This window comes from Nestor notabilis, unplaced genomic scaffold (genome assembly GCF_000696875.1).
Source record: "Nestor notabilis isolate BGI_N333 unplaced genomic scaffold, ASM69687v1 scaffold24888, whole genome shotgun sequence".
NCBI lineage: Eukaryota > Metazoa > Chordata > Aves > Psittaciformes > Psittacidae > Nestor > Nestor notabilis.
The window spans coordinates 1-14,054 of NW_009941825.1; the positions used below are offsets into that span (position 1 = coordinate 1).

At 36.0% G+C, this 14,054-nt stretch overlaps 1 protein-coding gene across 1 annotated transcript; it reads left to right on the plus strand.

The window, feature by feature from the left end:
- Nucleotides 1-3,879: 3,879 nt before the first annotated feature.
- LOC104410829 (adenylosuccinate synthetase isozyme 2) lies at nt 3,880-12,575 on the plus strand (the record flags this gene model as incomplete). Its single annotated transcript, XM_010021093.1, has 7 exons — nt 3,880-3,982; nt 6,391-6,459; nt 7,184-7,234; nt 9,479-9,545; nt 10,712-10,819; nt 11,111-11,192; nt 12,449-12,575. Coding segments are annotated over 7 exons (607 nt in total), but the record flags the coding sequence as incomplete, so codon positions are not given.
- Nucleotides 12,576-14,054: the final 1,479 nt, after the last annotated feature.

Sequence of the window (14,054 nt, forward strand, 5' to 3'; positions counted from 1 at the left end):
TTTTTTTTTTAAAACTCCTCCACCCTTTTGCTACATCCAAGTAGTGTATTCCAGACTGAACAAAAGCATCTTTTGGTCTTGCTATGCACTTTGCCACTCTGTCTGTGTTGGCCTAAGGTAGGCGTTTCAATTTTCACATGGCTGGGAGAGAGCCTGTAGCGTGGGTACCAAGGAGGTTACTGAGATATGGTAGACTATATTTAGTTAATTGGGGAGTATTGCCAGCCTCAAGAAATAACTTGTGTATCTTAATTTCCCTCTGGCGAAGCTTTATACAAAGTATTGAAGATCATTTGATCATGAACTTTGTTTAGGAGTGAAACTGAATTCCACAGTTAGTTCTCCATTGACAATGTTTAAACAATTGGATCAAAAGAGCGTTAGCTTGAATGACCTAACGGGTCCCCATTTTGGTATAGTGTGATGAGGGAGGAGGAGTGAGAAATTTGGATGGAAAGCACTGAAGCCAGGAGTGACTTCATCAGTTTATACCTTGAATTATGCCCAGAGGCAATAGTTGCATACAGTACAAAGACGTTTGTGTTATCATCAATTTCTGGAGGAGGAAAAAAAATCCAAACCAAACTCAAATCCTATAACCTAACAACAACAACCTACCCCTTCACCCTGCCACCACTAGAACTCCAAGTTCAGGTTTCTATAATTAGAACTGTTTATCAAACCTGTGTTGTGCAATGTCTGAGCACACAACGTGCGTACACTTTACTGCTAGTTCACCCTAAGAGTACAATATGAATGGTTAAGATATTCCGATTCCCAACTGTGTAACTACACACTTGCACTTCTATGGTTAGAGCAGGCTTTACCTGTAAATCAATAGCAGAATTTTGAAAACTGAATGCATGAAATGCTGTTGGTTTAATGCTCTCCTAAAATATGGTTTGAAATTAAAAATATTTTTCAGAATTACACATTTCGACAGAATGACATCCTAAGCAGGATGGGGCTGTCTTAATGTTCTACCAGACAGCTGCTATCAAGAGCATCTTTTCATGTCATAGGCATCATAATATTATAAACAACTAAATTCTGAGATTCAAATTTGAGTCTGAAAACAAGCATCTGGAAATCTTGAGGTATTAGCATGGCCTAAAAGTGTGTTCAGATGATAGTTCATCACACATGATGTCAACTTTTCTACTTCAGTCTCTACCATAATCCCTTGAAGTGTAACTGCTCACAGTAAACGTGCAGAAGTATGTATGACTAGGTTGCTTCTAGATGAAGTAGGAGCTGTGCCATGCTTGCAATTCAAGGTTTAAAAGGTAGGTGCCAATTTTTATTCTGTTGGCCGTGGTGTATTTATTAGTGAGCACCTTGGCATCACTCAGCAGCACAAGGGAGAAGTCTTGACACCACCAGAACCCAGCACCTATGTTCTCATGATTAAAGAGTCCAAGTCTGCATACTGCATGCCTTACTTAAGTAGACGTGACCACTGAACTTTAAGTAGTTTTGCAGATGTTAAGAGAATAAGAATGTATTGTTAATCATGATCTAATCTCTACAATGGCCAATTTTTCATTCTTGTAATTTGACATTTATGAAGCTAGAGAATTTACTTTTTTTTTAATAAATTTAGAAGCAAACCAGAAAATTAGATCTAGTTAATAGGGGATTTAAACTGAATAGTCATTGACTAATCTTAGTGTTGTTTATGGGTTACTGGAGTTTATTTGTGCTGCAGTAGCAGAGTTTGGACTTGTCTTCCCATTTGTAAATTACTACTACCTCAGTACTGGGAACTCAGAACCTGATGAAGAAGGTAACTACCATTTTCAGCAGATGTACTTAACTGTAAATACTACTGTAGTACGTAACTCTTCATTCTTCTCCAAGAAAGGTTTTGTTTAGGTTCGCAGACACTGAGTAGAAAACCAGTGTTTTCTCTGACTGGAAAAAAGCTTGTATATTTTATGTACATATATAACTTAATTGTTATAATCTTTGAGTAACTTGCAGTAGCTCTGGAGTAGCGGCGTTGCATTTCAAAAATAGTTGTAAATCATCTATATGCTAATGTAGCTAGTTAACATCCTTTTTAATCAGGTACGACTGTAGCATTAGTAGACCTCAAAATTATCTTCCTTAACAGCTACTGCTGAGCAGAATGGATGGGAGGAGGAAGGTTATTCCTGAACATTTATTATTTTCTTTTAAAAATAAACTTGAAAGGCTTGCTATATTTATGCATTCAGTACGTTTCATATGTCGGGAATTGAAAATTTGGCATTCTCTGATTAAGTTAGATCATTTGCAGTGAAAACCATCTGCCTCCAGAGATCCTTACAATTTCTTCAAGGTACTGTTCACTACATGGAAAACCTCCAAATTATATTACTGAATTATTAAAACTTTTCTTAGATTTAGACATTACTTTGTTGGGTGAAGTTCTGTTAGTTTTCCCTCTGTTTCAAGAGTAGGTGGAATGGCTGTATATGTTAACATAAATAATGCTGAAGTTATGAGAATTTTCACTGCTAACTTCACCAAGATTAGTCTTTTACCTGTGGTATGTTTGCTTATATACTGGCACAAGTATTTGATATCCAAGAGTACTATTTATTTGTAATGTCAGATATATAGCTTTACGTATTGCATTCATGCTTTGTTGTAAACATTGCAGAAGTGGTGAGTAGCTGTTGAGTCCATTGCTGTGATAATTATTCAGAAATATTTCAGATTTGTAATTCCATAGATTACTATTTCATATAGTTTCTTTTTAATTCTTTTCATATAATGCCATTCTTCATTTTGCCTTGTGATGAAAGAAGGCTTAGATTAGAAGCCTTTCCTTTAAGGCTTTTCCTCTGTGAAGCAGTTTGTTTATTTCTGGTGCAAGGTGCCTGTAAAGGATGTTCCTGTAGTTGTCACAAACAGAACTATTTTGTACATAGCCTTTTCTTATACAAATAACTTGGTCACAAGAGAGTGTAAGCTTATTTTCGAAAGTACAACAAACAAGAACTGGGAATGTTTGGTAACTGTTTTGTAATCTTTATTTTCATAAGCCTCTCTTGACTCTCTTTAAGACTTGGTCACAGGTTCCTTTCTGTATTTTGGACATATTTTGCAGTTTAACAGTCTTATAATACTCTATTTGTGGTAATGAAAACGACTAGAAACGTTAAGTGTTAGTTTGATGTAGATGGTTTCCGTTGACTTACGAAACCACAGTCGTCTTAGTTGCCTCTAGATTTAATCCTTAACACCACACTACAGATATAAATGACTTGTACTGCTACAGACCTCTCATCGCTGAGGAGGTATAGAATGAACAAGTTGGCTTTGCTGGTTATTAGTCATAGAAAAACACTCAAGAGTCTCAACCCAAAATTCAGAATAACAAGCCTGTATGTTGCCAAACAGCTAGACTTATCTTTCCCAATAACTGTATGGTTTTATAGACTCAGTTTAACTGGTGGGTTTTTTTCTCTGCTGAGGTTGCCCTTCCACTTTTAATATTTACTCTCCATAACTGTAATAGGAAGCTGATAAAACTAATGATGGCTTTTAGAAATGTTTGCTTGCTCTAGAATATTTATGTTCTGTCTGATAATTTTTGGAAACATTTTAATCATACTCCAAGCTTTTGTACTTTTGATGAACCAAAATACTGTCTATATGACAGATAATACTGATGTTGAAATTGGTTGAGTTTGACAAAACAAGTTTGTCTGATTTTCTGGGTGAAGGAGATCTGTGAAAGATCTTTTGTCAATAACAAAAATGAAAGCTGCAGAATAGGAGCTGAAACCAGTTTATTCCATTTCTTTACGGAGATGTTTTTTCATTTGTCTTTAATACCAAAAATTAAAAACATTATTTTTTTTCCTTTTTTTATCTTTTTTCCTCTAGGGAGGCAATAATGCAGGACATACAGTTGTTGTGGATTCTGTGGAGTATGACTTTCATCTTCTGCCAAGTGGGATCATCAATCCAAAAGTCACTGCATTCATTGGTGAGACATCTCTAAAAACAATAGACAATGTTGTAGTTACAGACTTCTGACATATTGGAAGAATTACAGGATAAGGATTTTTTTCTACCTCAAGATTCTCATAGACCTGAACTGCTCTACTGCCTTAATACTGTCTTAACTTAGTTGTGAAGTATAGATTACAGAGGTTACTTTTATTGAATAGCCTTTGTTATTATCTGCCCTGTCATTGCAAACAGCTAGCTGCCCAGCATTATCTTCATTCTCCCACTCCCTCTTGTTTTCGCTACCAATTATTTCTTTTATTCTCAGAGTTCCTCCCTTTTGTTTTAATCTTCAGCCCTGCTATGTAACTACAAGTACCTTTTGAAACATAGAACTTTCTTCCCTTTCTCATTAGATTGTGAAGTGAATGCTGACTCCAGAAGATTTCTGCACTATATAGTTCTTACCAAGAAGTCTTCTTGGGAGAGTATATTAGAAGGTTGAAGGCAGTGGTAGTACTATGTTGTCAGGATCTATGATATCAAAAGGGGTTTAGATTGTCCTGTCTGCTGTCCCTACAAGCCTACTTACCTGCCTACCTCTCTTGGTATCCTGTTTCCAATCTTACGTGGTTTTTTCCTTTGGATTGCCTGTGTATGACCAACCTACTTAACAGTGCTGTGTACCCCTCAAAATTGCCTTCTAAAAATGAAGGTAAATATAAACCATGTTACACAGTGTTGTAACTATGCATGTGCTTGTGCGCTGTTTCACGAATCAGGTGAGTCTCTGGGTCACTAAAGGCTACAACCCATCCCATCCTGCTTTTCTGATATCCAGAACTCCTGTCCCTTACATAGTGTACTTCTCCAAATCAGGACTCTATTGCCATACTCTTCCTATTACTTCTTCCTGCATATCTGATTGCTTTGAACCAATAGTCTTGTCTCACAGCTTTGTATGTGTGCCAGGAGTAAGTGGTCAGTGGCAGTTTGCTGAATAGCATAGCAACTAAAGAGCCTCTGTCACTACTTACTTGATTCATAAATAGTACTTGCTGAATTCTTGGGTCCACCTTGTAGTGACTGTGTACTTGCAGTCAGCTTTAACTCTTTACTTCCCTGTCTTCTTTGTGACTTGATAGTGAGATAAGTTTTGGATCAACTTGACCTGCCTCATACTTGTACAGAAATTGAGCTAACGGGCATGGAAATAGATTCTCTTTGATGAAGGGGAGGTTGGGATCTGAATTACTCCTAGATTTGAGGGCTATGGCAGATGATAGTAGTAGTCTCTTCTGATGTTTACTGTAGTATGTTTCTTTAATAGGTTGTTGCTCTTAGTAGAAAGGGGATGCCCATTTGCCATGTTTTGTTTAGTGAACTCAGAGCCTAGTAGGGGAGACCCCATCTTTTAAAAGTACAGTAGGCAGGAGAGAGAGCTTTTTACAAATACTCTTGTCTGTATTTGCTATCTCTTGGTCGTGTCTGTTTTGAAGTTTGTTGTTCAAGCTTCTTTTAGGTCTGCCTTGTTTAAAGTCTCTTTTGGAAAGAAAAATAACTATCTGGCTTAGGATTCCACTTAGGGAGAGGGTTTATAGGTTCCCTATTATAGTTCTATTATAATAGATTATTCCTGTTGAGCAGGACTGTACCATGAAGGTTATATAGCCCATAGAAGAAGTCTTACTTTGTATTTTGGTGTTAGAATGCTTTTATGCATGTGGAATTAGGTGATATGCCAACAGTTTCAAATGGCAGGTCTCTTCATTCTTCAGCTAGATGTTAACATGCTAATAGTTTTGGATCTACTGAGTTTGGTTTGACTCTTAAGATGGTTCAGTTTCACTATATGGAAATGCTCCTTCTTTGCATCAGTGGTGCTAGTTAATTGTATGAGCTAGTAGTTTTTTCTAAGCAGTGCGACAGCTGTAGGAAAGCAAGCTTGCTTTTCAGAGAGGTTTTTCCTATGTTATTTTTGCTAGTCTGTTAACAACCTCAACTCTATATATGGATTATTCTGTGTCTATTTACAGCGGAAAGGATGCTAGTGTTTATAATGATGATAGAAATGTGCTAAGCTTTTGAAAAAAACAATAGGGTTATTAAGATGAAGTACAAAGAGAGAAGTTAATTTTAGATATGAGGAAGAGGAAGTTGCATTCTGGACTGTCCCACGATGCTGCTACTGTTTGTCCTGATCTAAATGGAAAGTTTATTGAGTTTATTAAAAAAATTCAATTAATGTAGTTAGAAACACACAGTTTAGGTTAAATCAGTCTTTTACAGACAAATTCCTAAGAATAAAAATTGCACTGTCTTGAAAGTTAAAAAATGTAAATAAAATACTCTGCATACAGAACCTGAAGTGTCTTTGAATTGTTTGAGATATTTTCTTTCATGCTTAATGTATTCTGATAAATTCTGTGTAATGGTTTTCTTCAGGAAATGGTGTCGTAATTCATTTGCCAGGACTGTTTGAAGAAGCTGAAAAAAACTTAAAGAAAGGAAAAGGTGAGAAAATTTCAAGATCTTACTCTTAAAATAGTTCATGGGGTCCTTCTCAAAAGATTTAGGTATAGGATACCTCTGCAGAGGTTACGTACAATGTGTTTTTCCAGAACTCTGTTCAGCTGCTGTGGAGGGGCCCTCATGGGAAGACAGGCAAAAGGAGTTGCTGTACAGTTTCAGAAGAGAACATGTTCTAAATATGAATTATCTGCAAACATTTTTCTTTTCTTAAAGCAGTGAATTTAAGAAGTGAAACAACTTGTTTAAAGTGTTGTGTGAACAGTGTCACCTGTTCATGTCAGTTTACCTCTTTAGTATACAGTTGATACATACTAATGTAAACAGGCACTGTGGTAATCTCTTCTTCATTCAGAACTCAGTTTTTAGATGCTTTCTGTCATGTCTATGGCCATGCTTGGCAGCAGTCTACTAGAAATGAGGTATATCAGTGGTCTAGGTAACTCAAAACCAACAGGCTGCTAGTTGATTACTGGAATTGAGGAACTAGTAGAATAGCTATAATTCTTCCTCAGAATAAACCTGACTTTCAGCTTTACAGTCTAATGCCTATGTTGAAATGTACTTTTTTCTCTCTGGGACATGATTGCTCAATCTTGACTGAAGATTAAACATGAGAAGTATTTATTCTTTACACATCAGAAGACAAAAATGAACTAATTTGAAGTATGAATGAACTCATTTGAACTATTTAATTTTGTCTTCTAAGGGCTAGAAGGCTGGGAAAAGAGACTAATAATTTCTGACAGAGCTCACATTGGTAAGTTCCTGTTTGTGGTTTGGGTTTTTGTTGATTTTTTTTTTTTTGTTTGTTTGGTTTTTTTTTTTTTGTTAATCTTTGTTTCCTCTGACCTTTCCATAGCAGTAAAAGCATGACAATTTTTAGCCATCTCTCTATATAGCTATGTACATTTCTTTGGATTAAGTATCCATATGCTGCTTGGCTTATTGAAGATCCTAGACAAAAATAATTCACCACTTGGGACTCTCCTGGGTTATATTCTAGTGACTCTTTAATCCTATTCCATAGGCATAGCCTAGTCAGGAAAGCAGGTTCACTTTCCAAGCCAGTGCTTAGAGGTGCAAAGCAGTCAAGAAACAGTTTAGAAGTTAGTTGACTGAAGGATTCATTTCCCGCTTTGGTGTAGCAGCATTGCTTATAGCGACTTTTCTGCTGGGAAACCATGTGACTGGGCATGATTCCAAACTAACTGGCTCCCTACCAAGTAAATTGCCTGAAACTTAAGAAAGGAGAGTTTATGGGAAGGACTGTAGGGATGGAGAGCATAGCTGCTGCCCTTCTGCAGGGAGGTTGTCTCTCTAGCGCTGGTTCCAGACTGTGTTCCAGAAAACTCTACAGTTAGACCCTGGAGTAAAATAGTGTTTAGAGTCCAAACCACCACCACATAGCTCCAGAGGCTCTTCGTTTATCATTCCTAGGACATCTTTATTACATAAATTCACCCTTTAAATTAGATCTTTAGCTATTGTAACATAATAGGTAACTGCATGTATTAGGAAATGGGCTTATTGCTGCTCTGGTAGTCACCTTCTGAAGATGCAAACATTTTAGGTCGTTCTCAGCTAAAAGCTTATAACACTGGAAAAAAGGGTTTGTAATTAAAAAAAAAAATTGGAACAGCTTAGTGAGTGAACATACTATTTCAGAATAAATGTTTTTAGTTTGGAGTAACTACTGGGTTTTAAGTAGTTGAGTGACTGTTCCTAAGTTACTAACGTCCTTTCTGAGAGTACAATCACTGTAGTTGAATTACTTGGAAACTACTAGATTATTAGGAAGGATGTTCTGCAGTGATTAGATTGCAATGGCAATACTGTGAAGTTTTCATAGCTAAACAGGTCCTGAGTAAGAAGGACCAGTAACTGACTGTCACTCATAATCATTCAACTTCTTAAACAAATTTTCAGAATGCTTTGATTTAGATGATAATCTGGAGATGTTGCCTTAATAAATATGCCTTCTCTAAAACGAGTATTAGCTATCTGTGAATGATTAGTCTGTAACACAAAGATCAACCAAAAATAGGATCAAGCTTCTGGGGATAATTTGATATTTTAAATTATGGGGATATGAGGAAATAAGCACAAAAATAAATTGGTAAGGTGAAGACGGAATGCCACGCTTCTTCTAGAGACACTAGAGTACTTATTAAATGTGTCTGTTTCATGCAAGTTTTCAGTCTTCCCTGTGTAATGTGCAGACTAGTTGTTTAACTTTTGGGAGATAGTACTTAAGAAAAATAAGATGGCTTCTGCCAACCTGCAAGCTGTTGCACCACTTCTTATATTTGACATGAATCTTGACAGTTGTTTACAGGGTTTGTTTTGGTTTTTTTTCATTCATGGTAGCCAAAGAATTGGTGCAAGGAATACTTTGCATAATCCTTGTCATTAATAGTATGTAATGCTTTCAAATAATTAGGGCTTGTAAAGATGACTTCTGTTTGTGAAACATGTTAGTGGGAGCTTTTGTATTTTCAAATGTATTTTAATTGATGTTGTCTAAGACATAAAACTAAAATGATTTAAGAAATCTGTAGAATGAATGAGAATGTGAACTTAATGATCCCACTTTCAATTTCAGAAGTATGAGGCTTTTTACAATAACCTGTTTTCCAGGACTTTTTTTTCAATTGCATGTTTTTTGTCTGTTGTCCATACATTCTGTGGGGCCACTACACAGCTGAAATAAGTGGCTTAGTTATTCTGTGGGAGGTGTATACACAGTCTGCAAGTATTCTACCTAATAAATACTTAAAAAAAAAAAAAAAAAAATCTTTGAAAAACTTCAGAACTCTTTCCTGTGGAAAAGATGTAACCTGAAAAAGAGAAGAAAAAACTATTTTTATTTGCCTCTCTTCAGTGTACATAATTTTGTTTTTCACACTGATAAACAGGGGTAGTGTTGGTTTGAAGAAATCATTGCTGATACAGTAATTCCCTTAACACAAATTTTCTACTTAGGCTATTTTTATTTTCTTAGTATTTGATTTCCACCAAGCTGCTGATGGCATCCAAGAACAACAGAGGCAAGAACAAGCAGGAAAAAAGTAGGTAGTTTTATTTTGTCAAACATAGGATGACGTAGTACAAACATGACTTATTACACTGGATTTCTGTTACTGTTTGTCATCAAGTTTTAAAAAAGTATTAATTATCCTTGTAACTCTGCAATGTGGCATACACAGGGATTATTTCTTACACTTTTGTCCTCCAGTGGCTACCAAAATATTATATCCTGAATGAAAGGGGTATATCTTGGTATTTTGCCTTATGAAAAAGTTTGTCATTCCTAATCCCTTTATAAAAAGGGTTCCTGCTTCTTAATGTTTTGTTTCCTGGAGGTATTTGCTTCTGTAAAAATATATTTCCATTTATGAAGAGTAAAGGGCCCCATTACCATCTACAAGTAACTGTAAGGTCTGATACTACTAATTTGGTATCTTGTGGTGCTTCATTGTCCAGCCAGGTTGGACAGAGTTTTGAGCAATATGGTCTAATGGAAGGTGTCCCTGCCCATGGCAGGGGAATTGGAACTCCGTGATCCTTAAGGTCCCTTCCAACCCAAACCATTCTGTGATCCTTTGATTGCCAGAAGTGTATATAAATGTTCACATTTTCTACTACATGCTGCTGCTGACTTTCTGAAGGTTTTGAAACTTGAAACTAGCAGCTATGTTTCTAACTTGTGATTTCCAAGTAGCTTGGGATGGGGAACAAGCTGGTAGAATTAACGGTGTGAAATGTCTACAGCTGGAAACTCGTGTAGCACTATAACCTTCTGAGATACCAGTAAACTTAATCCCTCTTCTTGGAAATTTGTCTGTGTGGATGAAAAGTAATTGAGTCTTCCTTACCGAGACCTGTAAGAGGTATCAGCCATGACAGTCTTTAAGAGAGTATCTGATTTTTGCATATCTTGTTTCACATAGGTTGCTGTCAAGTGATAATTTGTCAATTATTCTTACATCGGGTCATTTTCACACTTGACTGTCCTGTACCAGCTGTCTCATTACCTGTTATTTTAGGAATTAAAGAGTAAACAGAAAGAACATACATATATACCTATATATATGGAAGAATATATGGTGTTTGGATTTTTTAATGGGCCAATATGTATAACAGCATTTCATTTTATGCTAAGGGTGTATTATCTTTAAAGAAAAAGTACTTTAGTTTTATATCAAGAATAACTCCCGTTGTTATCTTTTGAAAGTTTGGGAACTACCAAAAAAGGAATTGGTCCAGTATATTCTTCAAAAGCAGCTCGAAGTGGACTCAGAATGTGTGATCTTGTTGCTGATTTTGATGAATTTTCAGAGAGGTAATTTCTGTATTTTTATGCACAGTTAAAAGCATAATTTTCAGTTTCTGGGTAGTACCCCGGATAAGCAGTTACACCTGATTGCTGTTACTTTTTAATTAAAATGTATTCTAAAATATGAAAATAATTTTATTTATCATTTTGTTAAATTATTTATTTGTATTTATTAAAATACTTTATTGTTTAATCACCAAGTAATTGCAGATACGTAACCAGTAAAACCTAAGGTTGGTGGGGGGCTCGAGGAGGAAAACAAACAAAAAACCTTAGTGAAGCATTTTTGCCTTCCAGGTTCAAAGTGTTAGCCAATCAGTATAAAGCGATTTATCCTACCTTAGAGATAGATATTGAAGGGGAATTGAAAAAGCTCAAGGTAAGCCTGCTTCTGTCTGCTAACTGATACAATCACTGTGTGCAGTTACTGATATGTAAACCTCCTGCTGACTGATACTCATGCTTGTGTGAGGAGTTAAAACATAATACATAACATGGGAAACTGGTATGTATCAGTTTTAAGGAGTCTGCTAGTTGCTTTAAAGACACTTTTCACCCTGCTTTATGCAGCATGTCAAAACTTGGTTTCAAGAGAAATATTACAAACTTTAAGTAGAAGGCTTGTATAGGGAGTTATTTTTGACTTCCACTTGCTTGGGAGTACTTAGTACTTATATTTGGCTTACTTTAAATAATACCTGTTGCACTGGAGTTGTATTTTTTTGTCAAGATGCAGACCTAAAAATCAGTTACAGTTGGGTGGTTTATAATGCATTATAGTTTACCTAATACACATTAAGATTAAAGAATATCTGAAATTTGTTGTTAGGGTGGAAACATGTATTTGTAGCTTCAGGAAAATTACTTGCACTTAACATTTGTTTTGTGCTAATGCACTTGATTAAATTCTGAATGGCAAAGTGTTTTATTTCATATGAAGTGAATCCTTAGAATGAGAACTTTGTTATGTTCTTATGTGGAAAAAGGCTGCGTACCAAGTGTTAATCTGGCTTCTTACATTCAGCTACTCAGTGGCATTCAGGCATTTGACCCTTAATTCCAATAGATAACTTTTTATTTTCACTTACAAACATACCTGTGTGTGTATATATGTGTGTGTATATATATATACACACACACACACATACAGATAAGTAATATATACATCACAAATTAATGCTGCTTTATGACTGTGTGTCTTTGTTGGCTTTAGGTGGCCAGAAGTAGAACTCCCTGCTATTTTTGGGAGAGAAATTTCAAACACTTGGAAATGTAATACCAAGTACAGTAAAGTGTTGTGATTAGATTCAAGCTTGAATATTTCTAAAGCATTTCAGAAGTTTTAATTTTACTTTGGTTTTTTTTTTTTCTTTCTTTTTTCCCCTCTTTCTTTTTCCTCTTTTTTTACCCCTCGTTCTTTCCTCCTAGGAGGAGCCTGCATGTCTGTTGGGTAAATCAAAGTCTAATCTTCTTCCTTACCCTGTTCACATGTTACAGCGTATTTAGCATTTCTTTGTTTGCTTTTGCTTTTCAAAAGGAATAAGAGCACTGTTATGAGGGATCAATAGCACTTGTGCTCTGGCTGGCTTTATCATAATGAAATCATACTGTACGATTGTGTTTTGTATTATTCAGGGCTGCATCGAAAAAATAAAACCAATGGTGAAGGATGGTGTTTATTTCATGTATGAGGCTTTACATGGACCACCAAAGAAGATCTTAGTAGAAGGTGCAAATGCAGCACTGCTGGACATAGATTTTGGTAGGTATAACCTTTTTTGAGACACACATTGCTGTATACTTATGTTGTGAAAGAGGAACACTAAATATAAATTCTTTTGTGCTTAGCTGTTCTTATGGCAGAAGGGATTTATATTTTGGAAGAACAGTACTCTCTATGACTAGTAAATAATTAGGGGGGAGTTTTTTATTCTTTCAAAAACCTTTAGACTCTCCCAATATTGATTATTTGAATGACATTAAAGATCTGATGACTTTTCTTAAATTGTATGCTGCTACTTCAGTGTCTGTTCCATATGAACAGTTATACAGTATACATCTATGGAAAACACTTGAGATAAATGGAGAGCCTTGAGAGGCAGAGTATATATACAAAATACTTGTTGACTTTTGAAGAATCAGCTTGTGGGGGTTTTTTGAAACCCCTATATATAACAATTTTTCACTTTTTCATGATGTAAGGAATGTGGATTGCTAATGAGGCAAGAGTGAAAAGATTATCCCAATGAATTTGAAATTATAAATGGTGCAGTTTTTCTGAAACACTGTGATTTTACTGATAGATTTAGAAGCTTCTTGATAGAAGCAGGTTTTTTTAATAAGATTGTTACTGTATTCCAAGGACAGATAAACTATTGTACTTCTGTGTAGGCATAAGCAGCCAGTATAATGGCCTCCTCCATTTTGTCATCGTTTTCTGTAGTTTCACTAGCCTTGTAACCGCATCATTATTTTATTGTTGGAAAGATGCATAAGCCTGAAATTGAGCCTGTAAGGATAGAACATTGGCATGCGCTCTGCTGTCAACTGATAGGAGATCTCATAATAGGGCATTTTCAAACATACTGAGTTTGAATGCCTTCTCTTTTAAGAGGAATATCTGTTTAAGACTAGTCATTGTAAAAGTGAGTACCAAGTTTTCAAGTATTATAAGAAACTTCCTTACTTAGTAAGTAAAAAAAGGAATGAAGTCTTCCCTGTCACAGGGAAATGTTTAATGCAAAAGAAAGATATTTGCAGAAACTGTAGGGGAGGGATTTTTTTTCTTTTGTAGGTAGCGAGGGTTTTAGATTTTGTACAAGTATGGAAAACACAGATAGTCTGAAACCCATCCACTGTGCCTGTAATATGTATAGAGTTGTTTGAGTCACTTAGATATTTTCTCCTGCCTGTGCTGTGAGAACCACACAGAGAGAATATTTGCTCTCTTTAGGTAGGTAATTACCAGTGCGGTGGATACATGGGGTAATAATTGACATGTCCTAGCCAAAAGATTTAACAATGCCAAATTTGATTATTGATCATTCTGAATGAGGCTATTTCCTGTGCCTTGGTGCACAGAAGCCATCACACTGAAGAGTTTTATGAATGTGTGCCTGTTGGCAGTGAAATTGGTAAACCCCCAACCAGCCTTGCAGCCGATCCTGCTTCTCTGGAGTGAGTAAGGAGGGTCCATGTGCATGTGCCTGCGGGTGTAGGTGTGGTGGGTGTGTGAGGTCTT